The sequence below is a fragment of the Alosa sapidissima genome, chromosome 10 (genome assembly GCF_018492685.1).
Source record: "Alosa sapidissima isolate fAloSap1 chromosome 10, fAloSap1.pri, whole genome shotgun sequence".
Lineage (NCBI taxonomy): Eukaryota > Metazoa > Chordata > Actinopteri > Clupeiformes > Clupeidae > Alosa > Alosa sapidissima.
In genome coordinates this window covers 10,590,613-10,616,709 of record NC_055966.1, presented here as the reverse complement: position 1 = coordinate 10,616,709, position 26,097 = coordinate 10,590,613, and the positions used below count along the sequence as shown (strand labels likewise).

At 42.4% G+C, this 26,097-nt stretch overlaps 2 protein-coding genes across 7 annotated transcripts; one reads left to right on the top strand and one right to left on the bottom strand.

The window, feature by feature from the left end:
* Window positions 1-4,483: 4,483 nt before the first annotated feature.
* Window positions 4,484-8,692, bottom strand: LOC121721399 (ETS1-related protein). Of its 3 annotated transcripts, none has more exons than XM_042108291.1 (8): window positions 8,517-8,692; window positions 8,125-8,206; window positions 7,178-7,258; window positions 6,965-7,042; window positions 6,619-6,819; window positions 5,992-6,237; window positions 5,755-5,873; window positions 4,484-5,571 (listed from the first exon to the last, which is right to left on the bottom strand). In XM_042108291.1, exons 2-8 carry the CDS (start codon window positions 8,204-8,206, stop codon window positions 5,290-5,292), a joined length of 1,089 nt encoding a protein of 362 aa, XP_041964225.1. In that variant the 5' UTR covers window positions 8,517-8,692; the 3' UTR covers window positions 4,484-5,289. The 3 variants fall into 3 exon arrangements, with proteins under 3 accessions (XP_041964225.1, XP_041964224.1, XP_041964222.1); XM_042108290.1 differs by having other exon boundaries at window positions 5,992-6,234; window positions 7,178-7,291; window positions 8,517-8,691; XM_042108288.1 differs by having other exon boundaries at window positions 7,178-7,291; window positions 8,517-8,690.
* Window positions 8,693-10,404: 1,712 nt separating this feature from the next.
* On the top strand, window positions 10,405-25,056 carry fli1rs (Fli-1 proto-oncogene, ETS transcription factor-related sequence). 4 transcript variants are annotated; one of them, XM_042108053.1, is made up of 10 exons: window positions 10,405-10,559; window positions 15,614-15,831; window positions 16,422-16,591; window positions 20,973-21,176; window positions 21,528-21,599; window positions 22,265-22,333; window positions 22,861-22,926; window positions 23,090-23,137; window positions 23,652-23,735; window positions 24,063-25,056. In XM_042108053.1, exons 1-10 carry the CDS (start codon window positions 10,542-10,544, stop codon window positions 24,587-24,589), a joined length of 1,476 nt encoding a protein of 491 aa, XP_041963987.1. In that variant the 5' UTR covers window positions 10,405-10,541; the 3' UTR covers window positions 24,590-25,056. The 4 variants fall into 4 exon arrangements, with proteins under 4 accessions (XP_041963987.1, XP_041963988.1, XP_041963990.1 ...); XM_042108056.1 differs by lacking the exon at window positions 10,405-10,559 and adding an exon at window positions 10,694-10,819; XM_042108055.1 differs by lacking the exon at window positions 10,405-10,559 and adding an exon at window positions 10,827-11,112.
* The last annotated feature ends 1,041 nt before the right edge of the window (window positions 25,057-26,097 follow it).

The window sequence follows — 26,097 nt, the reverse complement described above, 5'->3', positions numbered from 1 at the left end:
TAGATCGGGCGGACCAATCAAATCGGGCTTTACGATGATAGACGTCATCTGAGCATGCTTAGATTAGGCTTATGTTTTAAACAAAAACGCTGTGGAAAATGCATATTATTTAATGAAAACGATTATTTCTGAAAACTTGAGATGTGGGAAAACTCGTGGTTTCACTTTCATCAAGGGAGAACAGCACTGTTGCATTGCAACATGTTCCCTCGTTCGTTTGAAATCTCTGATTGACCACCTGTTCGAGGAATTTGCGACAGTCTTATCCAGCTGTTTAACATGTTTGTAGCATATCAGTGTTCAACAGAATTATTTTTAAAAACGGAGGGGATATAGGCTATCATTTTTTTCCTAATAGCCTACCCTATAGGCCTACGTATCTCTTAGATTTCGCTAATGAGTGTTGTGGGCTAGGAGTTATTGACAGCACTAACTTTTAGAAAAGACCAGAAAACAATGTTAAGGCATTTGTGGAGAAGAAGGATGGTTTGTGTGTTTTCTTCCTACACCTCACGGTAAGCTATTTTGTTGCTCTGGTTGGTTAGGTCTATCCAATTGAGTGCATAAGCATTCCCCCCTGTATCGGTTGAAACACACCCCATAATTACGTCCCAATGGAGCAGTATCAGACTCATATTCTGACTAGAATTGAGTATGACTACGTCAGGCTAGTTCAATGCTATCCGACAAGCCAACCTGCGTTTACACCCCAAGGAATGTCACCTGCTTTGGCGAGAGACAGTTTTCCTTGGCCATGTAGTCGGGGCAGGGGGTGTGTCGACTGACCTAGCTAAAGTGACAGCGGTGAGAGAATGGCCAGTGGCGCAGAACATCGGAGAACTGAGTTTCTTGGGGCTGGCGTCTTATTACAGGCGTTTTGTCTGTAACTTCTCCACTATCGCCAACCCATTGCATCGCCTGACACAAAAAGGACACCTGTTCCAGTGGAGTGAGGACTGCCATACAGCATTCAACAGCCTCAGGAAGGCGCTCACCGAATCCCCGGTGCTCGCATTCCCTGATTCCAACAAACCATTCATCCTAGACACAGTCGCCAGTAATGTGGGTGTCGGTGCTGTGTTGTCACAGGAGGGAGAGGATGGAGAACAGGTGGTCGCATATTTCAGTCGCGCTCTCAGCCGACCTGAAAGGAATTATTGCGTCACGCGACAGGAGCTATTGGCGTTGGTCATGGGTATCCGTAATTTTAGGACTTATCTGTATGGAAAGCGATTTCTACTGCGCACTGAGCATGCGTCTCTGACATGGCTATTGAACTTTAAGGAGCCGGAGGGACAGCTGGCTCGAGATGTTACAGAACTACGACTTTGAGATCCACCACCGACCTGGCCAGCGTCATGCGAACCTTATCTCGCGCCTTATCTCGTCGGCCGTGTGAAAAAGAGCAATGTCGCCACTGTCCGCGTCAGGAGGCACGGAATACAGTGGACGCGATAGTGGCAGCCATACGAGATCTCACTCAGACGGCGCACAGCCATCAACAGCTGCAAGCAGCGAGTCACAGCCAGATGGTGACGAGTGGACGTTCATCGACCGCCAAGAGAAACCAGCGTCAAGACCCCATCATAGCCCAGGTCTGGTCTTGGCTGACAACAGGACAGAGACCGTCATGGGCTGCTATCTCGGCTCTGAACTCAGAGGTGAAGGCACTCCATTCACAATGGCCCTGTTTCGTGGAACAGGGGAACAGGGGGGGCTGTTGTACAGACGATGGCACGCTCCAGGTGGACAATGTGAAACACTACAGCTACTTGTGCCTGCTTGTCTACGGCAGCGAGTCCTTTGCCTGGTCCATGGCTCGGTGGGGGCAGGTCACTTCGGTATCTCCAAAATACTGCACCGGCTGCGGTCCCGGTTTTACGGGCCAGGATGTCGGCAGGACGCGGAGATGCATGTCCACCGTTGCGATTACTGTACAGCTAAGAAAGGACCAACCCGTCGCTCACATGCACCCCTACAACAGTACCAGGTGGGCACACCTATTGAAAGGGTAGCAGTGGACATTATGGGCCCGTTTCCTGTCACTGATGCTAGGAATCGTTATGTGTTAGTGGCAATGGACTACTTTACAAAGTGGCCGGAAGCATATGCAGTTCCGGACCAGAGCACTGCTACCACTGCAGACCGGCTGGTGAAGGAAATGTTTTGCCGGTTTGGTGTGCCTGAGGAGCTACATAGTGACCAGGGGCGTAACTTTGAGGCTGATACGTTCAAAGAAGTGTGCCGGCTGCTGGGGGTCAGGAAAACTCGGACTACGCCTTTGCACCCACAGAGGGACGGACTGGTCGAGCGGTTTAACCGCACGTTGGCTATCCAGCTCCCTTTTTTGACCCGCCGCCGGCAGCAGGACTGGGACCTCTATCATCTGCCCCTGGTCCTATGGGCATACAAGACGGCAGTACAAGAGTCAACATGGTGCACCTCCGCGGCTTTGATGTTTGGAAGAGAACTCCGTACCCCGGTGGACCTGGTGTTTGGGCCACCCCCTGAACCGGAGTTGCCCGGTCGCGCTGGACTGGAATACTTCCATAATCTATGAGAACGGCTGCAGGAGCTGCATGAACTGGCGAGAGAACATTTGATGGCAGCAGGTGCTCGCCAAAGCGAGCTTATGACACCCGTTGCAGAGGAGAGGACTTTGCAGCTGGGGACCAGGTATGGGTGTTTTGTCCTGAGCGTAAAAAGGGAATTTCGCCCGAGCTAACTAGCCAGTGGGTGGGGCTGTGCCCTGTACTAGCAAGACTGTCTGAGGTAGTCTATCGGGTGCAGATAGTGGGTAGAAGGCGATCAGCGCTTCACTGCGATCGCTTAGCGCCATACCAGCCAAAGACTCAGTTGGAAGGGGAAGTGGAAATTGCAACTGTGCCCGCTCGGAAGGGGGGCCAGGTACCAACACCAACACCTGTACGATTCACCAGCCCAGACCGCGGAACTGTATCAGGGGCGGTACCAAACGAAAACGCCACCGTCCGCAGCACTTACAGGATTTTGTGTTATTCGCCGAGGTCGCTGAGGGCAGCTGACCGGCTAGGTGGGGGCTGTGTAACATGCATGTGGGAAAAAAAGAGTTGTCACGCTGAGTGATTTGGATTCTGTGTGAAGACAACATTACAATTATAGGGTGAGTCCGTTTTTCCCTTAATTGGCAGGTATAGTGTGTTGCTAGGGAAGCACTAACTGTGCTATGATTTTGGAAGCACTAGGCTCAATAACATGAAGCTATTTAAATGTATTTGTATCCACTTTCGATTTTGCACTTTGTAGAAAACATATATAGCCTCGACAAATTTCTGGGTATCCCATAGAGAGTTCGCATCCTATCTCTTCTTTTCACCTCTGAGTAAGAGTAGGCCTACGAGACACAACAATAGGTTTTGATCATACATATTTAGTTACTCTACATCGAGAGACCAAGACATCAGTCAAAAACAATTGAATCTACGTGTCACACTAGTTCACCTGCAGGTAGCGAGAAGCAAGAGGACAATCTCACATCATAAGAAAATCGAACCTACAACGCTGGGATAACAAGTCACCTGCTTTAACCACTACACCATTTATTATTGTGCTGATTTCAAGAGTCTGTGAAGATTATAATTATTAGTCTATCAAAAAGCAAGGCAATACTCGAATGAATATAAATAGCAAGAATGAGCCAAGTAGGGGAGTCAGTCTCTTAATCAAAATTAGGCTAAGCTACAGGATAGATCAATCATTAAGTCACGAGATAAACATCCACTTCCTAATTTTTAGTTAGGCGGTTGTGATTTTTGGTTAGGCCAGGCAGCGCTGCCTTGAAGTCCACAGTGGGACCAATCAACCTGGATATTTGAATGCCCTTTTAGGCTTTCAAGCTGCAGCAAACTCATTGCAAAATACTGGATATAGACCTTTCCAACTGCAAACATGCATGTCTGGTGGCAAGGAAAACAACATTGAGCTACTTAGGACAAACAACATTAAAATAAAAAAAGTATTAAAGTGACATTTTGTAGAACATTATGGTAAAGTTTAATTCATTCTCATGCCAAAGTATCTGCGTTGGTTTTGAACGTTTCAACTGGAAACGGATTATCTAAGAACAGATTGAAAGGGTCGATATGATTTATCCTCCAATCAGATTTCGCTCGTCAATTACCCTGTTCTCATTCAAGTAGTCTACGATACTGGTGTTTGAGCAGTTCTGAGGGCAGCAGAGTTCACCCTGCATTGTGTTAAAAAGGCTTCAGATTGAAAGAGTTGAACACATGATTGCATCTTTCTTGAGAGAGAATGACACTACTAGGAGGGTAATGTTTGGAGAATAACATACCTATCCACTGAAACATATGCCCTTAAAGGTGCAGTCATCGATTGCGCATGACGTTACATTATGTTTATGTTGCTTAGCAGATGCTTTTGTTCAAAACAGTGTACATTATATTTTAATCAAGGACCAAACAAAACAGACCAGAGAGGTATCTCACCTTGAAATTGCATACGATTGCTTACTGTCCATTTAATATACAGCTTTATAAATGACAGGTCATCATCTGGTAATCCATTAATATAACAGAGTATGTATAGTGTTACCCACAGAAAATCTCACTCGACTTCTATTACAACATGGCAATACCATGCAATTTCAGTATTTTATGTCTTCTAAAATTCCACACTACTAAAAACTCAACAAAATACAACAGAAATATTCAAATCTATGTACACTTTATTTACAAACATTTCGGTTTTACAAAGTATATCTCAGATGGGAAACATTTTCTCATGATGAAATAGCTAGCATTGGCTTCCCTCAAATAATGGATGCCTTTATTTCAAGCAAGAGAGGTAGGTAATGAAATAAACAGGTCATAGTTCACACCTCTGTGAATATCAAATTACACCAAATCCTAGTATAGCAACACGTTTGTAATTAATGTTTGTTTGACTGTGACCATAAGCGCCTCTATTCTACAGGTATGGAAAGATAAAAAATAAAAACCTCACTCATACCAGGAAACATTTACATTGTGCTCATAATCACAAGTGCCACACTGTCACAGTCTGAAGAGCATTAAGGACCAAAACACAAATCAGCTGGATGTTTGTTTAAGGAATGATGTAATCACAGTGAGGTCATGGCTGTTGCTACATTTTAGGTCAGAGAGAACATTCACGTGTCCAGAACAATTATTGGTCGCGGACCCCACCGATCACAGTTCTGAAGGATCACAGTTCTGCTTGACGAGTTGTTGTGAAGCGCTTATGAGTCTATGAGTGTGATTTGTTGCGTTAATGAGTCCAGGCCTCTGTGCTTTTCTCCTGTTTTACTGACGGGGCCCCTAGAGCCTGGCTGGGTGATGGCGCGTTCAGTGGGGTGACGTTTAAACTGGCTAGCACCTCCCTGGCTGTCCTTCCCAGCATGCCTTGCACATCGCAGACAAAGCGGTAGACGTAGCGCTTGCCGGCGGTTTTGTGGATGATGTTTTTGTGGTAGTAGTAGCGAAGGCCTCGGCTCAGCTTCTCGTAGTTCATTTTGGGTTTGTTTTTGCACTGGCCCCAACGCTTGGCCACCTGTGACGGACAGAGGTGGGTAGGAAGAGTCAGGATGAGCAAAATAACTACTCAGGAGAACAGCTAGTGCTATGTGACATAGGAACAAACATGGACCTACACAATATGAATATATCCTACACACACACACACACACACACATTTACACCAGCAAGCTATCTGGAGAAGAGAAGTCAAACTGACCTCTGCAGGGTCGGACATCTTAAACTCCCAGCCGTCTCCTGTCCAGCAGATGAACGTGCGACAGGCTGAATCCAAAAGGAGTTCCAGTAAGAACTGCCACAACTGAATCGGCCCCGAGCCTGAAAAAGATGGAGAGCGACATAAGTCAACTTTGAAAAAGTCTTTGATAGATTTAAAAGTCCACTTAAAGGTGAACTAGAACTGCTGCATTGATGAAAGTCTGGACTGGAGCCTCACCAGGATACGCTGACATTCCTGCCACCTCGCCATCCTTCTCCAGTCTTTGTGAGGGTCCACTTCTGCGTTTGACCACACGGGGGCAGTATGGCTCTGAGGGCTGGAGTGCAGCAGGGGATCCACAAGATGGAGTGTGGTTAGATACGGGTGCGCAGTAGCTGGGAGGGGAGTACGCAGCCCAGTATTGCGAGGGCCTTCCTTGGACATCTGTTTCGTAGAGACCATAGTTCCTCACTGGGTCACCTGCTTTGGATACATATACATCCATGTAATTATTAATTATATAAAATCCATATAAATATGTCATTTCTTATTAACTACTGATCAGAATAAGAAACAGTTTTATCAGTTTATTGGCCAAGTATACTGACATATACAAGGAATTTGACTTCAGCAGGTGTTAAACTCTCTGTATTCAACAAATAGAAATGTCATTGTTACTGTATTGTTACTGCTTACATGTTGTTTTAAAAAAAAGAAAAAATAAACCAGTTAATTGTGTTTGAAAAAAAAAATGTATGTTGTATTTCCATTTGCTTCCTCAAACAAAAACACAATGGTCAGTTAGATTTTTTTTAATGTAATTAACACAAGACTACAGCTATACAGCCAGTGCGTGGGACTCACCGAGGTGATCCAGATTGACCGTTCCTGCTGCTCCTCCATGACTCGTCTCTTTTTCAGGGTTGTAGAGGCTAGTCACGTCCTTCAAGCCAGCAGCAAAAGCCCCATTTTGGGTGGGGGTACACAGCGGTGTGAAGCTTTGGAACGTGGAGGTGGAGTCCTGGTACCCAGCTTGGGGCTGCTCAGAATTAACAGCCTCTGGCGCTTTGGAAACAACAGAAATGACGTATGACACCTCCCCAATGATCTCTGACTCTGAAACTGTGTGCAAGACTATAGATTGCTCATAATGTCATGCTAGTGGAATAAAGAATCTCCTGAGTTGTTGGGGGAAAAAAACAATACTCACTGCTGGTGTAAGATGACATCCAGGAATTGAATTCTGGGTAGGCATCCAAGTTGAGAAGGCCCGATCCATTAGAGTTACCTGTGTGTGGGCGAAGAAAATACTTTCTCAACAGGAAATCTAAGCAATGTTGTGTTTGAGCAATAAGTACGCTATGTTTATGAGTGGTTTGTGAACCCACTGTAAGTGCTTTAAGGAGCTGACTGTGGCCTCTACCTTTTGCATCAAACGTCTGCAGGTCTTTGTGAGGTTCTCCATACGTGTCCGTGTACTGCAGCTGCCCTGGTCCCTTGCTGTCTAATAGAAAGGACAGGTCTTCACCACTGCAGTCTAGGGGCATAGGAGCACAGTGGGCAGGGTTAGTCATGAGAGTGAGTACAGCACAGGTGTTGGGCAAAGCCCCTCTGTGGACAGATTCTTAACACTGGGTGACACCCATGTCCACAGATGTGCTATCATAGGATACAGCCCCTTACACTCAATCAAGGGTGGCAACCTATTAGAGGAGAGCACTTGGGTCAAGCACAGCCAACTCCTTTTCAGGGGCAGTTTGGTCTGTTTAGGCTGTTGGCGACCCACTCTCCCCCCTGTGATTGTGTGTGTTAGTCTGGAAGTGGGGAGGAAACGCAGGCGATGGGAGTGCGTCCCAGCGCTGATGAGGGGGGTGGAGAGGGGTGCTAAATCTGTTTGGGGAGGAAGTCTGGAGGAAAGGATTAGGAAAAGAGGGAGGGAGCGAAAGAGAGAGAGAAAAAAAACGAGTGTATCTTTAACCTGCCCACCCTTCGCTTCAACCAGCCCCATTCAGACATTTCAAAATCACTAAACACACCCTGACACCCCCATTTCCCTGAGCTGAAACTGTGAATCTGCTGGATGAACAAGAAGTCAAGGTCCAGATTTTGGGAACTGACAGGGGTTGTCATGGACTGCATGGTTAGGTTGAAGGCCATAGGAAATGTTTTGTACAGAGTGAACGGAAATTGGGCAAAAATAGTGCAGAAATCGGTGGAAAACAACATCTGGCTGCTTCTACTGACTGACTGTGGTACAAGGATTATTTTACTATTTGACTATACATCAGAAAATCACACACATATCTTATTATGACACCAGTGGCTGCTGCTGTGAATAAAATAAATGGAGAATCAGGGGAATGGACTTACCATATGATCCAAAATCAAAACCAGCAGGGACTTCCTGTGTTCTGAAATCTTCAGTATAATATCCAGCTTGGTACATCTCCATCTTCAAAACAAACAAACAAGCAAACAAAAATGTAAATATAGCCTATATTGAAGTATAGGCTACATATCTAGATAAATGTATATCATTAATAATTCTATCTCTGATGTTGCCTAACTGGTCTGGACAAATCCGCCATCCAAGGGCTGAACAATGCATTTAGCTTCAGTGGGGCCCATTTCCAAATACACTGTTTCTTCCCTCTTTTTAAAACTTTATTGTCATGTTTACCAGCAATCATATTTAGCAAATAAATAGGATAATTTTAAAAAGAAGAAGAAGAAGAAAAAAAAAAAAATTAAATAATGCCTACCGTTTGAGTTTTGAATGATCTTGAACTGCTCCTTGGATATGCTTAATTCCTGTTGTTCAGATGGCCTGATATGCTTTCCACGGAGGAGTGCAGAGGTTTATATGTGTTGTCTGTTGCTGTCCGACTCGGGCCCGTTTTAAAGAGGCAGCCGTGCAGGGGCGTATCCACCCCCTCCCCACCCCGAGAAGAATGCGCTGTGCTTCGTGACCAGTAGTGCCCCAAAACATGTCGCTTAACGGGCCGTGACGTCAGGTATAAGTCACGAATACAAGGGGGGGGGGGTTCATTCATTCATACATACTCATGAAAAAATAGTCAATGAGCCAAAGACTGCATTATTTGGCTTGCAATAGAATAGCAAAACGAATATTATAATATTTTATGCTGGCCTATCTCAAATACTGAAGACCCAGATCATTAGGCTACAATTCAGAACAATCTGATTTTATATCTTCGTTACATAAATGTAATAGATTAATACAGTGCTCCCATTAACCAATGACAATTCGTCTAGAATGATTTGGGAATTGGGAATGAAGAAGAAGCAGCTGTTTATTTCATCAGAGGCGGAAGTAGCCTATATTTAGGTAGGCCTAATTAATGTAGGCTATATATTCAATAATTTGGTCTGCTTTCAAAACCACCATACCCTAGAAATTCAGTGATCAGCCAGGCTTCACTGGTTAGACATGGACACACTGTTGCGCATTGATGGCACTATCTTACAAGAATAGCCTAAGCATCAGCAGATTAAGCCAATGGAGGGCGGGAAACCTGATCAATCAGTTTTTGTTTCACAAACTAATGAGGTTTTTAGTTTAGACTCTGAGTCTATCTTTAAAACCATTTATAGAGAACAATAGCCTGTAAAACGGCTCGTAGGGGAGGTCTGAAATCACGGCGTGAGTGGCTTGCGCAGATAAGAGCGGCCCGAGGGCCCTGCATAAACAAACACCTTCTGGGCCGCTTTCCTCCGCCCTAGAGAAAACAGAGCCCTACATCTGGAAAAGTGTTCTCAGATTGTGTGAGAGAGACAGGAGTCGTGATTGAGAAGGCCGTGCGTTGAAGAGAACACAACTTGGGTCAAGTTACACAAGCACCCAGCGGTAGATGACCATACACTCATTAGTAACCTAAACTCATTGAGGTAGAATTTATGGATTGGGTGTTGGACCTGTCCTGCTGTCATGGACGGATGACTGTCCTCTTAAAATGCCATCACCGTTAAGTTTACTTTCACGCCGTGTCACGAAGCCAAGGTGAAACTTGTACGAGCAAGAAGGTGATTTTTGGAATCGTGCTGCCATTAGATTGTGACAAACAGGCTATTTTGTAAGACATCAGTTGTCAACATGCAGCTCGATAGTTCGTTTGAATTTAAAGGGTTTCATGCCAGTGTGCGGTTTTTGTGGTTCTGTCCTTCTGTTTAAAGGGTTTTAAGGGGTATTTCCACTGTTTTCCCAGTAAAGCATTTCTAAGGGGAGTGGGCGCCTAATAGCCTAAGCCTACTATTTTGTCCACAGCATTCTTCACCGTTATGAAAAAAAAACCCCGCAAAATTCTGAAAATTATTGAAGATGTCTCCAATAATTACGATCTCATCAAATTTTAACTGTCAATAGGCCTATCTGAGTAAACTCGTTTAAGATGAAAGGGAAAGGCAACTTGGAGTAAAAAGAATCCATGATATTACTTGGATAAAACTGCCAACAGAAGAAAAACAAAAAGACATTTTTATATCTTCTACATTTTAAGAATAAATTACAATTTTAATGTTTCACCAATAGGAACCAAGCCTTGGTGCTTAGTGTGACTTCACTTCCCAATTTTAGAATGGAGAGCAAAAAAACCGTTGTCATCCGGTTATGGTCTAAGCGAAAATTGTTGCAATGGTTTGCACTGAAGAGTAAATGCGCCTGTGCAGACACCCGATGCGCTTCAGTAAGGTTTCAAAAAAGGGTATTACTTATTGAGTGCTTAACTAAAACCAACTTCATGAGCAAAAAAGACTAAACGAAAACTGCAATGGATTGTACAATTAAGGTAGGCGTTTGATGGTTTTATTGTCGAATCTGAAAATGAGATGATAGTCCGCAGCCACCCACTGCTGGGGTTAGCAGCTTTGTGTTTGCTGAGTGAGAGAGGCAAGGCGGTGATGCAGGTCCCCACTCTTTCCTTCTTGTACAAAATTTCCTCTTCCTTCCCGTTCGTGGTTGAATGTCGGCTCTTTAATAACACAAGAAACCACTACAACTTTTAGACTCAGATAAAAACTAAATGGTGGCCAGTACGCGCCAGAAAGGGTAGGCTAGGCACAATTTTTGCGTTTTCAATTGTTTGGTTTATTTGTATCCTCTTTATTTGCACCAGGGGAACCACAACAACGGATCATTTGTTGACTGCAAAATGAACTAAGCCTTATTTTAGTTTTGAGTAAGGCGGTCGTGACAAATAAACCACAACAATGGCTCAAAAAATTGTGACGAATTTTACTTCATGGTGGAGCGCGCGCGCAAAGCAGGTGGTTCAGGCGCCATCAACTTATTTGGAATATCGAAGATTTCGTTGCAAAGGACTGAATTGCTTCGGATGACTGGTATTTGTAATCTGTCTATCTTTATTAAGAAATTTAACAAATTCCAAATCCTGCATTAATTACAAACGTAGAGAATTTATTTAAATAATTTTATTCTCTGCACGCTAGTGGATATGTAACCGTTAGGCTCTCAAGAGGGTTGGTGAAGTGTCAACCAGTTATTACATGTAGGCTAATCTATTGATGTTCCGATTTTTCAAGCTGAAATTTTTAGCCTGGACTGAACGTTTAAAGTCCTCTCATTTTTATTGCTGAGAGTGTTTCATGATTTGTAACTAAATGACAGGTGCTGCACTTGAGGCTAGCCCATAGAAGTTGATAAAATGCTCAGCTAGCCTACAGTGTAACATGAAAGAAAATGTTTGTAGGTCAAATAGACATTCTTGGAATAGACTAAACGAAAATATGTTAGTCTTACAAAAACAAATTATGATTTTCAAATGACAGTTAAGAAAAAAAGAAATGCCTAAAACTGATATCCACGTAGATAATAACGTTGAGCTTGTCTAACGCTAATTTAATTAGGCCTAGGCAAAATACACATTTTGCTGCATAATCTTTAGACTAGGCTACAATTCTACATTCTAATGATCTACTGTTTTAAGCGACTGGGTGCTATGCAATAAACATCATAAATCCTTTTATGTCATGACATTTAAACAATTTGTTTTGCTGTAGACACCAGAGATCTATATTGGCTCCATATTCAGTATGCGATTGAAAGGCTAAGAACCTTTTTTTGGCGGGGAGGCAAGTCGGTTTTGAGATAGCTGGGTGGTTACATAGGCCTATGCGATTTCTGTTTTTGTGTATAATTATCCATTTGTTTTGCTTTGGTTAGCTTTGTGTATTGCCTAGTTTGTAACAGCATTACCTACTTAATCGGTTTTGAAAACGCATACCTTCACAGAAAATGGCCTGTGCATGCGTACAAAAAGCAGGTGTAGGCTATTGCTGCTATTTGGGCCTGGGGTGATTTCTGTTGTTTAATATGTCCAATGGTATGCCGACAAAAAGAGCGCACATAAGCACAGAAAAATAAGTTTTGGATAATCTTACTGGACAGTTTGACCACCCTCTCGCAAATGTCTGCTCTTCCAAGGCTAAGCGAGTTATTTAAAGAATAATTTATAGCAAACTGTGGACTCGTGTGCCTGTCAGGTGTCGTTATCTGAACTCTACAGGCTTCCTGTCTCGAACCTCAGACTTTCCGCACACGCTTCCGTTCCCTCTACACGAAAAAAGAGCCAACAAAGTCTGCCAAAACAGAACCAGTTCTGTGGATGTTATATGCCAGTGCATTGTTTTCCATGTCTATTGCAGCATTTTCACAATAACCGAAGTCCACTTGGACGTGTGGTCTTTCCATGCGCACCAACTGCGTGTCAAGAGGCCTGTGCTGTTCTTTTGTCTCTTGCACAAACTTTTTTTTTGTGCTGGTGGCATGATGTTGCTGATTAAATGTTTATGAAAACGTCACAGCATGTTTGCAGCCCGAAACGCAGCTGTTGGTCCATTTGCAAAATCAGCTCGGCCAAGCCGTAACTTCTTCTTTTTTTACTTGTGTATTAGTAGAGCAGAAGTGAGAACAAGAAAATTTGACGAGCGAATTTTGATAATGCCAAGAAAGCTAATAGCCTACAAAGGCTGCATTATCATGATTAGGCCTAAGTCCTTTTATCCGAAGGAATAAATGACCTACCGTCAAAAGAACATCATGCTGTAAAGAGATTGGCTATCTGTCTCTCAATTTTAAAATAGATTCGCTAATTTCTATTCGTTAATAAGAATTAAAGTTAAATACGTTTTCCACTCAAAATGTAAAGCGCTTCTTCACGTTCAAAACAGGTCAAATCCACTCTTTCGCAATGGTTATTTGAAAGCTATGGTGTCCTTCAGTTAGCTCCGGATGCTGTGGTCATCTTTTAATGTAAGAATCGACTTACACATTTATGCAGAAGCAATACAAATTTAGAGGAACATTCTTTTAAATATATTTATTGTTTTTATTGTTTTATATTTAGGCTACCAAATATAAGAACATCCATAAAAATAACATTACAATTTTAGACTATATTTTATTAATTTGGTTCATTTGTTTTTTGTATATAAAAGACAATTTGTTAAAAACTGTCAGCAGATTTACCACTGAAGTGTATGGTAACCACTGAGTTTAATGATGTCAAATGTTTGACTGACTATTAAACTATTAATTAATATTAAAAAATAGCCCATCAACATCAAGAGGCACTGCAGAATCGTTTTTTCATGAAATACAAAATATTGTTAGCTCATCAAGTATCATTTGGAATAGCTTCACCTCCACTCTGCAGTCTTCTGTGCCCTGTATAGTGTGTGTGTGTATGTGTGTGTGTGTGTGTGTCATACAGAATTGGCCGTTAATAAAAGCCACTACCTTGGTGCTATGACTATGCATGCACCACCTTTGAAGATTATTCATATGTAGATCGGCCTCACTCTGAAAAGCTTCAGTATCTTGAGACACATTAAATGAGTGTTAGTTTCAAGTATAGTGCCTTGTAAATGTACAGTCTCTGACGTCCACAAAATGGCTTCTGAAGTTTGACAGTTTCATCTTTCCTAAAACTACAAGTTCATTTGAGATCTTTCAGACCAAAGGTATAAAACTTGTGGTGTTTTCATTTAAATATATAGCAGATTAGATCAGTCAGCCAGTGCAGTGCAATCTGCAAAATGTTTCCCTGGTTGTTGTGTTGAGTCTCACAGCAACAGGGGCTGATATGAAACTGATCGAGCAGGAAGTTAGTTGTGGCAGTGGCGGTCAGGCCACGGGTGGTGTGTTTGTGTTGATCAGTTCGAAGTTGGAGAGAGCTAAACGGTGTGAACATGTGTAGGGCTGTGGTCTGCAGCGTGCATGCTCACAGTCATTTTTAACTCCCTAGTGTGTCACTTGTGTGGTGTGTGTGTGTGTGTGCGCATGTGTGTGTGAGTGCACATGTACGTTCATGTGAGAGGACAATCTGATATGCCTCTCTACGCTGTGGGTCTCAAAACTGTTTCGCTCGACGTTAGTATCTATACGTGTTTGGCGTGTGATGTAGGCTATAGACGCAGTGTTTAGAATAAGAGAATGCACGATGCTCTTGACCCTTCACCCAACGCCACCCCCACCCCCAATCACTGCCCAAAGCCTGTGTGTCAGCCCCTCTTTCACTTCTCTAGTAAGGGAGTGCCTCCCAGTTCACACACGAAAGTGCACAGAACGAGACAGAAAAGGAGGGAGGAGTTTGCAAATAAATAAATAAATGCACAGTCATAAGGAACATAAAGGCCATTTGATTCTGAGACGCTTGATTACACAGGTGTTGAATTACTATGAACGTTCATAGTAACTGAATGTTCTTATGAAGGACAATGACCCAAATGCCGACTTCTTCAAACACTTTTGAAATGCACGGCTGTTGTTTTGCAATAAACGGGTTCCTTTTCGACTCCTTGTCTGTCTCAAATATAAGATGCCCGCCATGGAAACAATGCAGAAAGAGAGGGGAAGGAGTGCAGGGATAATTAGGCTAAAATAACACACACAACTGAGTGGTCGGCTCCTCAGTGCTTCAATCAGTGCTGGCTGCCTTGGTGCGTCCACTCAACCCTGCCCAGCACCCCACCCCACCACCTCACACTCAGACCCCCCCTGGCTGGCTTGTTTTTCAGCTTTTTAAAATGACCCATTTTTTTTTTTTGCGCGAGTGCCCCCCGCGGCCTCCACTCCTGTTTCCTATCTCTTGTCCTGTGCCAAAAGGTTTCTCTGCACATGGGGGCCGCGCTTCCTGTGGGCCGCCGAAAAAGCCCGGTGCTGACGTAGGAAGCCCAAAAGACAATACGCGAGTCCTCTAAACAAACACGCACGCCATGGAGATCCACATTCATTCACACATAAATAGATGTATACTAAGGGTATACACAAACACATGAAAGAGATAGTTTTGTACCCGGTGCACTTGCTCGTGGTGCCCCCGCCTCGCCGCACACATGCACACACTCTTGGACAGATGCAGAAATTTGGGTCTCATGCTAAAGGAGGCAGGAGCTCACTTCACAGCAGAGGGAAGCACGTATCTCTTTCTGATCTTCTCTGAACTCTATAGATTGTATACATGCACTCACAACTGCTGATATAATTTTGAAAGTAATGGCAAGGTTATAATCCGTGGCCTTCTATAGTAGATGATCCCTTCTCTGGTCGAGATCATGCGTCAGTCCACATTGTACACTTAAAATGAAAATGACCGTATACATTTGTGATGTCAAATCATAAGCAACACAAAAACCTACTCACTAAGGTGCAACCCAAGCACTCCAGGGGGTCACAGTTATTGAGTGTGAGAAAAAAACAACAAACAGTGTCATGTGACTGCATGTGATGAAAGCATCAAACTGGGATCAGTTGTTTAGTGAAAGCCACCAATGGGTTATCAGTCCTTTCTCCCTCATGCTTATCGCCCGTCTGCTTTTACAGGAAGCGCTGTCAGTCGTGAGTGAGGACCAATCCATTTTCGAGCCAGCCTTCAGCGCCCCCCAAGCCATGCACATGAAGGGGGAGATAAACACGACGACGGCGACACCGACCGGTTTCCGCCAGAGTTCCGAAGAGAGCCCCGAACCCACTGAACCCGAGTGGGTGTCACCTGGCGCTCAGAACCCAGGGAAAAGAGTGGAACATGTCAACGGAACCAGGTGACTAATGACAAGAGACACAATGTTGTCTGAGTAGCGCTGATTTCTCTCTGAGGTGTAGGAGAGTGTGCGAGGGGTGCAATCAAGAGCAAAATGTGTTGATAATGAAGTTCCATTTTCACTTATCTTGGTGGAACCTCCATAAACTGATGTTAATTTTGATACCATAGATTTAATAGAGACCCAGTCAGACCAATAGTATGAAAAATCAGGAACAGAGTTTATTTACAATGATCAAGGGAGAGACAGCATGACTTCACCTAAAGATCCATCATTGTAAATAAAATCTGTTCCTGATTTTTCATACTATTGGTCTCTATTAAATCTATGGTATCAAAATTACCATCAACTTGTAAATGAATCAACGTTGGAAAACTTCCACAAGGTTTTGGATGAAGGGGATTGTCAAATGAGTAAATTTCAAGTGAATGTTTGGTGACAGTCATACTGATATCATGGAATAATAGTACGTGGAGAGAGAGAGAGAGAACTGTGTGCTGGTGCTAGGGGGCGGATGTGCGCTCCACGCGTGACTCACCTCCCTCTTCTCCACCCTTTCCCTGTGTCACTTTCTCCATCCTCCCCGGCAGCCGTGAGTCCCCAGTGGACTGCAGCGTCACGAAAAGGACCCGGCACATGAGTAACAACGACGGGGGCCAGTTGGCCTACCAGGCCTCGTACCCGGAGCCACGCACCAGCCCCCAGACCAGCACGCCTCCCAGCAACACCACAGAGGAAAAGAGGGTCATCGTTCCAGCAGGTGAGCTGTTCCTGTGTCCTTGTGACGCACTCGCAGGCACGCACACACACACACATACACACACATACACTCACACACACATACTCACACACTAGTGGAACATCTTGCAATGGAATGGAATGGTGCTTCTCCTCAAGTACTGATTGCATTGATCCCGAGTAAATGTAGGTAAACCTATGTAAAAGTACAGATAACATAATCTGCCATGGGGTGGCAAATTATGTCACTTCCTTCTGGATTTGAACATACTTCTTACCACCGTGTAGATACAGTGGGCAGTGGTAGTGTAGTGGCTAAAGAGCTGGGCTAGCATGCAGAAATGTTGTGGGTTTGATTCCTGGCTGCGACTGTGCCCTTGAGCAATGCACTTAACCCCAAAGTTGCTCCGGTAAGACTGTCCCTGTAGTAATTGATATCTGTAAGTCGCTTTGGACAAAAGTATCATCCAAATGAATAAATAATACAGTTTTTGCCAATTGCTTACAAACTTTTTGCAGAATTTGGCTCATTGTGTCAAAACACAAACCATATAAGGCACAGCTCTTGGAGATAAACACCTCACAGCTATGTCAAAATGAAACACTGCAATCAACACTTACCAATCCTTTTTCAAAATGTGTGTCTTGCAACAAAATGACACACACATTTACCATTTCAATTACTCTTTCAAGTCAACAATATCACACTGATATCAATATCACACGCGCTTTATATAAAACACTGCAATCTTTAATATCTGTATATGTAATTTTCTCATAGTCTTATATGAAATTTAAAAATAGAAATGCTAACAGTTGTTTTTCAGTTTCAAAAGAAAAATTGTAATCAATACAGTACTGTATGTTACTGTACTGTGAACAAAACAAAAATGAAACAACAAATAACTAATTGTAGAAAATATACAGTAATTGTAAGGAATGGGGTTGCAGGTTTACAGTATAGAGCCCACCTTCAATTGGTTTGGGCCACATACAGTAACCTCATCTACATCAAACAATGTCCCCCTGGGCTAAGGAATGGGGAAAATGTCCCCTTGTCTGCTGTATCCGCCCCTGAACTGACCCCACCTCAGTGTCTCTGCATCCCTCCTCCATTGCTCACACACACAGCCATTGCTCACAGCCATCTTGGTAAAGGCTTCGGGCAGTTATTTTGGGCAACTTTTCCAATTCAAATAGGGAGGCATACGTAATGGAGGTCATATCGACATACAAAGTACATCAGATACATCTGTGTTTAAATCTGAATTGAACAATATCAATACCTCCCCCCAAATCGCTAATAATGCTAAAAAAGATGTTACTATTATATTACTTACATTACAGGAAGGGCCGTAAATGTGCTGCAGACAACTGCCATATTGGCATTACGAACAAACCCCATACATGTCTATGGAGGATTCTTTGAATGCTGTGTCCTCATTAAGTCTCTGTTAATGATGTGTGCAAGGACACTCAAATAGCCAACCACTCATTGTAAACAAAATATAAGTTAACTTATCATGTAATGTCATGTTTGATCAGGCTATTTTCTAATATAAGTATATAAACAATAACCACTATCAAACAACAGTTAGATTTTGAACAGTTCTGAGTAATCCTGTTTGTAGCATATTGAACATTGCCCTGTTGAGTTTGTTATAAAATGGCCTGAGAGAAGAGTTTAGTTGAGGTGCTTTGGAAATGTGTTGATGGCGCAACCAGGCTGATTTACAAACCAAGCAGCGTTACACATCGAAACTCAACCCCATGCACACTCTCTGCCCAAAGAACTGCACACTCTTGCGTCAGGGTGCAGGGAACGGCCTGTTCTAATAGCGGAACTTCGCCAGGGCAGGTTCACATTGTGGTTGCTATTTTTTACACAGGGTTTGAGTGAGGGATTCACATGGGCCAGTCTGTGTTAGTGTTTGTGTGTGTTTGGAAAGGCTGTAGGTGATAGGCTACACGCATAGTGCAGCTTTGTAGTTGAAATTATCAAAGAAAAGAATGAGTGAATAGATGGGTGACACCAAGCGGAGTAGGAGGCACACGGTATACATTGTGAAAGGAGCAATAAGCGCTGTGTGTAAAATCAGTCCAGTATTTTCCAAGCGAGGCCTCTCGCAATTGTAAGTGGCCTGCAGCTACGTGTCCAAGAGCCTTTCCCACGTTTGTTTTAGCGCTGATTATGGGAGGCTTGCTCATGTTCTGGGACCAAAGTGAGGGGAAGTTGCCTCTGATTTGGCTTCCAGACTGCATAGTTTCCACCACCTCAAAGCCTGATCTTTTCCCACAAGAAACACTTAGGTGTACAAGCCACCAGAACTCTTCACATCTAAAAATAAAACACTGCTGGAGACAAGTTATTTTTTAAAAATAAATATATAAATATAATATATATATACATATATTTAGAGTTTGTTCAGTATTATTCACAGAAAGTTTTTCTTTTGACTGAAACATTCACACAGACTTAAAGGTGAAGGTGGCTGTGACATCATAAAAGTTATAAACGCCATAAATTGTGGAGACTCTTCGTCAGGGATTGGACATCTGGGATTATTTATACATGAGTCAGTTGGGCCAAACAATTATTGTGCTCATAATACACGGATGTTACATCACTCTTCTGTGTTGAACAAGGACAATGAAGGGCCCAGAAACGTAGTGGGGCGTTATGATCAAGTGCACTTACCGACAACCAGGAAGAAAGTCATCACATTTTAATGTCCACATACCAACTCAGATGCTTGAGTCAGTGAAGCTGTAAAAGACCAAAGAGGCAAAATCACACCCTCGAAATAAATTTGCACACAGATCTCTAAAATGAAGAGAATCTAAACATTACCATCATTTTACAGCCTTTTTTGGATACCGGTTATACAATGGACATACTAGATAATTTGGCAAGAGGAGGGCATTATATTTGGCCATTTTGATTGAATGATCACATATGTTTATGTAATGTAAGTGAGTCTAAGGCTATCTTTATAAAAGTCCATTTCATTGACCACACAGAAATGTTAAAAAAGTGAAAAGTAAAAAAGTGTGGGGGGGGAAGAGAGACATGTAACTGTGACGATCCTTCAGCCACTGCGTGTGCTTGAGACAGTGTTATCAGTTAGCAGTGAGGAAGAAAAGTTGCTGTCCTCGTGTGTATTCAGGGCACGGCAGTGAACTGGTGCAGATGTGTGCACTCAAACAGGAAACACTTCATCGCCCTCTCCGATCACTGCTCTCAAAGCACTGCTGTCACACGCAGGGTCACCGCAAGGTTTTCAACCTGGAGATCCTCCATTTTATCACACAGTAAGATAGGGACATAAGGGTTATGTATCAAGCCAGTTTTCAGAGCTAAACTTAACAAGAACATAATGGGCCCTTCATTGTCTTGTTATCAAATCAGGTGGAATTAGAAATACAACAATATAATATATTGCAGGTGCATTACAGCCATGTTAACTTCCTGATTTTCTTCCTGAAAATATGCCTCAAACGGAAGTGGTATGTTTTTTTTCTCTCTCTGTGCAAGTTAAAGATAAAGATAGCACTTGAGCATTGCATGCTGACATTACATGTTACTGTGGTAGTTTTAGTTCTACTGAGTGAGACATAGCCCCTAATGAGAGTGAGGCATACTAGAGCTCTGTTGTCACTTAATGAGAGGAAGCAGCCAGAAAAAAAGAAACGAGCTCTGTGGTCAAAATTTACATACATAAAAGGTCACGGTCGAATGGCTGCAAACAATACAATACAATAAAAACACACATATGCATGTATATACATGTATACATGCATGCATATTGTATACAGTATGGCAGTAATTACATTTCTAAAATGCTCAAAAAGTGACTGCAAAGCACTTTTTAAAAACACACATATGCATGTATATACATTTATGTATACATGCATGCATATTGTATACAGTGTGGCAAAAGCTTTGGACAAAGGCGTCTGCAAAGTCCCATAACCATAACCAGAAGGCCATTGCTATTGGTCCTGTCTTGATGCTGAACATAACCAGGTGAGTGTAGAAGTTATCACTGTTCAGTTGCTTCCCTAGTTGCTCTGTACAGAGTCAGTCAGTTCCATTCTGACCTGGATACCCCCAGTCTGCCCTCATCTGGCTGCCCTGTATCTGTTATCAGTCACCACAGAGCCCTCTATTCTCCAGTTTTACCGCCTCTATGCACATCTGAGCAATCTAAAAAGATATCTCAGCCTGCATTAAATGTATTGTGACTGTTTTCATTACATGAAAATCACAACATTATCAGCATGCCCATATGCACTTTCTCTTTGCATTGACTGACAATCAGAACTTTAGCTTTTAGCTTTTCTAAAGAGATCCTGCAAGAAAATGTACTTTCCTCATGAGTTTTTTGTTGTGTTTGTTTCAGACCCTGAGGTGTGGACACAGGAGCATGTACGGCAGTGGTTAGACTGGGCCATCAAAGAGTATGGACTGTTGGAGGTGGATGTGTCTCTTTTCCAGACGCTGGATGGCAAGGCACTCTGCAAACTGTCCAAGGAAGACATGATGCGCCTCACTTCAGAATACAACACCGACATTCTGCTGTCACATCTCAATTACCTCAGACAGAGTAAGGCACTCTTCATTTGCCCTGAATCCCACACTGATAGGCTTCAATGAACATGAAACATACTGGCACGTTCAATAAAGCACCATACTGATTATGACAAAGATATGTGGACATTTGGAACAGTAACTCAGACATTATAATAATGATTACGGAACATTTCTCTGTACTTTGGTCTTTTTATATATATATATTTTTGTGAAGCTCTAAGTCAACAATCACACGGTTAACTGCCTGAACTGCAGGGTAATCAAATTGATTTAGGGTGCATGTTGGTTGACCTCTTCTGTTTTTGGTTAACAATCTTTTCTATTCCAGTTCAAGTTTTGTTTTTAATGTCTCTTAATTTTGCAGGCAGTCCCACCTTTTCTTACCCCACAACACCAACCAACACACCACAGCAGCCCCGACTACAAGTCAAAGCAGGTAAGGACGTGGAATCAGAACGTAGAGTCCTACTTTCTCATACTTAAGCTAAGCACAAATCCTTCAACTAGATCTTTGAAAAAGAAAAATCAAAAGTGTTGACGTGGCTAAAAGAACAAAATGTGGACACACCTTAAAAACATAACTTCGACCACATAGAGCCTCTAAAGGAAAGTTTCTTCAGAATTCAATGCATTTCAGCAGTAATTATTGCAACACCATCTACTGCTATGAACAGAGATGGTGAGAACATGATTGCATTTCAGAGTGCAAGGCATGGCTGCCAAGTGCTCCATATGCTGATATTCGTTGGTGAATGTTGAAGCGAGTCAACAGCTCAGTATCGTAGTAGTTTCAGACAGGAAACAGCTGCACCGGCACAGGAAATAGGGGCATGGGTACGGGTCCCACTTTGGGACAAAACTGATAATCTGGAGGTGAGTGAGGCGGGCTCCAACAAAAGGACACTTACCCCTAAGACGCACAGGGCCATCTTCAGCCCATCTTTGTTTTCACATCTCTCTGATCTTGACCTGAGTGCTCCTCCAGAGTCTTTAAATCAGCGCTTCCTTCCTCCCATAGTTGTGCGTTGCTTAGGCCTTCAAAGCTCATTTCTTCCCTGTCACTCCCCTGTCTCAAGTCTCGGCATTTGTGTTTGTGAACAGAAAACAGCTTTGAAGAAATCAGCAGAAGGAACAACTGGTCGTCACCAGTCATGCCTGTAGTTCCAAAGGGTATGTTGAACATAACATGAAGTGCTGCAAAAACAAGAAATGGCTGTGCATAGATATAGAAATATATAAATATAAATATCTTTGTGTGACATTGACATGAAATGAAATAGATTTTAGACGCTTGATATGCAACAGATTAAATTTCTACCTTTTAGGAACGAAACACAGCAATATATAACAATGATGAACATTAACAGCAATATATATATATGATAGATAGATAGATATATACTTTATTGATCCTCAAGGGGAAATTCAAGAAATATAACAATGATGAACATCAACACATAGCAATATATAACAATGATGAACATTAACACATAGCAATATATATCAATGATGAACATTAACACATAGCAATATATAACAATGATGAACAATAACACATAGCAATATATAACAATGATAAACATTAACAGCAATATATATATAACAATGATGAACATTAACACACATGTTGCTCATACAGTATATATGTGTGCATGCAGACACTTGTGTTAAACATGTTGATTTTTTTCTGGACACAGTGGGTTCACCCATAGAGCCTCAGCACCCGGCCAGAGTCACCGAGCCTCCCCCGAGAATTGGTCAAGGTCCGTATTTGCATTTTATTTATTTGTTAGTTTATTTGGTGGTCAGATAAAGATGCAGGAGTGACCCTGTTAATATTAGCTGTGGTCTTCAGATTGTGACAGCCTCAATAGCATTTTAGCACTGCCTTCAAAATAGATAATTTAATTCATTTTGTTATGGCAGATCCATATCAAGCATTAGGTGCCATCAGCAGTCGACTAGCCAATCCAGGTAAGACTTGAGCACAAGACAGCACTGACCCGTGTCAAACACACAGCTTACTTTTGTGACCTTTCCACTGTTTGTCATCACTTAACACATCTAGGATGATTCATTTACACCAAAGATTATTGGCAAAGCACTTTTGGAGACTATTAGAAAAGTGAAAAGTTTTCTGGAAAGTTTTAGAATTCACCCAAGGAACTCAGATTTGCCATTCCTTAAGAAACCTTTTTTGAACTGTCCAAAAAAAACAATAGAGTGGATTAGCTGCTCTGATAGAACCAGGAAGTGCCACATTTGACCTTGCAGTGGAGTAGAACCCAGCCACTGCTCTTATTTAAACATTAAACAGAAACATTGGGGCCACAAAGGTTGCTTTGTTGGTGATTTTGTTTTTGCTGGTAAATAGGCTTGGTTGTTGATTGGCCACTGTGGGAAATGTCCTACCTATAGCACAAGGAATTGAACACTCTTGTGTACATCTGAAAAACAAAACTCTTCCAACTCTGCTGTCTCCTCACAGAAACCCCACAGACCTATAGCAAGAGCCAAACTGCCAAAGTCAGTTCACAAAGGGTGATCAGCATTGGCCCTCACAAGATCGTGGGTAGGTGGTCAGCCAACCCAGGTTTTGTCCTTTATTTTCAGTCAGACTGACAGTGGAAAGGTCATAAGTTCTTTCATATTAGGTGGAACAGTGGTCCATGATAACATTTGAATTAAATAATATATTGTGTTATATTGTGATGATGCTACACAAGCACCACACTAATCCAAGTGCATGAGCCACACAGTCCAAGGGCATGTCTGCACTACAGTATCATAGCTATGTCTACCCATACACACATACTGTAGCTGCACCACTGATCTGAAGACAAAAATATATGTTCAGTAATATGTTTGTTTTCTCTGACCCTCCAAACTGCATCTGCAGGCTCTGGCCAGATCCAGCTGTGGCAGTTTCTGCTGGAGCTCCTGTCCGAAACAACTAACGCTCACATCATCACTTGGGAGGGCACCAACGGCGAGTTCAAGATGACGGACCCAGACGAGGTTGCCAAGCGCTGGGGCGAGCGCAAGAGCAAGCCCAACATGAACTATGACAAGCTGAGTCGCGCGCTGCGCTACTACTACGACAAGAACATCATGACCAAGGTCCACGGCAAGCGCTACGCCTACAAGTTCGACTTCCAGGGCATCCACCAGGCCCACCAGAACCATACCACTGAGGGCAGCATGCTCAAGTACCAGGGAGAGGTGCCCCCCTACATCCCGTCCTACCACAGCCACCAGCCCAAAATGAACTTCATGAGCTCGCACCAGCCCCCTATGCCTGTGTCATCAGGGAACTTTTTTCCGGCGCCCCCCCCCTACTGGAACTCAGCCACTGGAGGGATGTACCCCAGCACCCCCATGCCCCGACACCCAGGGAGCCACGGCCACCTGGCCACCTACTACTGAAGCCCACCTGACAGCTCACCTGTGCCAACTGTTACCTACCTGTGCCATCTGTTACCTGTCTGTCCAGAAGTGAAAGTTATATTCTACATAGCTGTCATTCTCAAAGCATTATAGCAGTTTGTTATTGTTGAATTTCAGCTTTCCAAGTTTATTATCCATATACAGGACAGGGGAGAATAAGTAGGCCTATTTGAACCCATGCTAAAGTTGACTAAAAAGAAAAATATAAAAACATCTGTTAGAAATTGATCTTAATGCCTTAATTAAAAAAAAAAAATCCAACCTTTAAGGACACCAATTTTCTTATAAATTATAAATAAATAAATGTTCTTCCTTAAATTACAGGGGCAATAAGTATTTGACCCCTATGTTAAATTCCCACAGAGGCAGATTTTTTATTTTTAAAGGCCACTTATTTCATGGATCCAGGATACTATGCATCCTGATAAAGTTCCCTTGGCCTTTGGAATTAAAATAGCCCAACATTATCACATACCCTTCACCATACCTAGAGATTGGCATGGTGTGTTTTTCAGTTAGCCTATTAGCTGGTTTGATTTGCATTGAACCCAATGAGCATTTTAGTCAACTTTAGCATGGGTTCAAATACTTATTCTCCCCACTGTAAGTTGTATGAAAAGTGTATATCAAAAAAGTAATGTTTTCATGTTGACGTAAATTTGTAAATAGTTTTTTTTGTTTTGTTATTATATTGTGCAATTGTGAAGATCTCAATGCAGACATAGATTGGAAAGTGTTTTTTTTACCTTGGCTTTGTTGAATAAGGAGTGTTTTGAAAGACCAATGTTGCATACCTCGATGTTAACATCAGAGAAAAAGGTAACATACTGCCTTCATCCATTCTATGTCATCTTAAGGACTGTAAAAAATGTGTGTTGTAATGTTAAAGGGTTGTTTTAGGAATATTATGTTTCACACTTCATTTATATCTTTTGTATACTTAATCCTTGTAACACAAATATATCCTTTTCAAAATATCAGTCAAATATGTAACTGTTATTATCCACTATAACACACACAGTATTAGTCTCTGAAGGCTCGCTGAGCAATATTGGAGAGCTGTAATGACCAAGTGTATGGTAGCGTTATTTGTTAATGGTGTAAACAAACTATGTGACATGAAATAAAGGCGGTGAAGGCACTGGCTGGAAAGATAAAAATAAAGAAAGAGAAGCCACTTTCTTTATTTATGGTTCATGAAATAATATAACATAGCACACCAATGAGGACTGTACTTAAGATTAATAATGTTTTCGTAGATGTGTTTTTAAGGCACAATTTGTATGTTTTCCTTATACAATAAACTATAACTTCCAGCAGGCATTATTTGAAATTGTACCATTTAGCATAATTTTGACAATGTACCGTATGTCTAAAAAATAGCTGAACATGGTCGTAGTACTTGCTTGAGAACCCAATAAACATCCTTTCATTATGTTTTTAAGATCAGTTGGATTGGGTTTTTCTACTTATGCAGTTTTAAAACT

Excerpts from the sequence above, each read along its gene's own strand:
- LOC121721399 (XM_042108288.1), bottom strand. The coding sequence starts at position 8,206 with ATGGAGATGTACCAAGCTGGATATTATACTGAAGATTTCAGAACACAG. Across the intron at positions 7,292-8,124 it reads TTTTGATTTTGGATCATATG|ACTGCAGTGGTGAAGACCTG; the intron begins GTAAGTCCATTC and ends CTATGCCCCTAG. Across the intron at positions 6,820-6,964 it reads GATGTCATCTTACACCAGCA|CGCCAGAGGCTGTTAATTCT; the intron begins GTGAGTATTGTT and ends TTGTTTCCAAAG.
- fli1rs (XM_042108053.1), top strand. Across the intron at positions 16,592-20,972 it reads GAGGGTCATCGTTCCAGCAG|ACCCTGAGGTGTGGACACAG; the intron begins GTGAGCTGTTCC and ends TGTTTGTTTCAG. Across the intron at positions 23,138-23,651 it reads CAGTCGACTAGCCAATCCAG|AAACCCCACAGACCTATAGC; the intron begins GTAAGACTTGAG and ends GTCTCCTCACAG.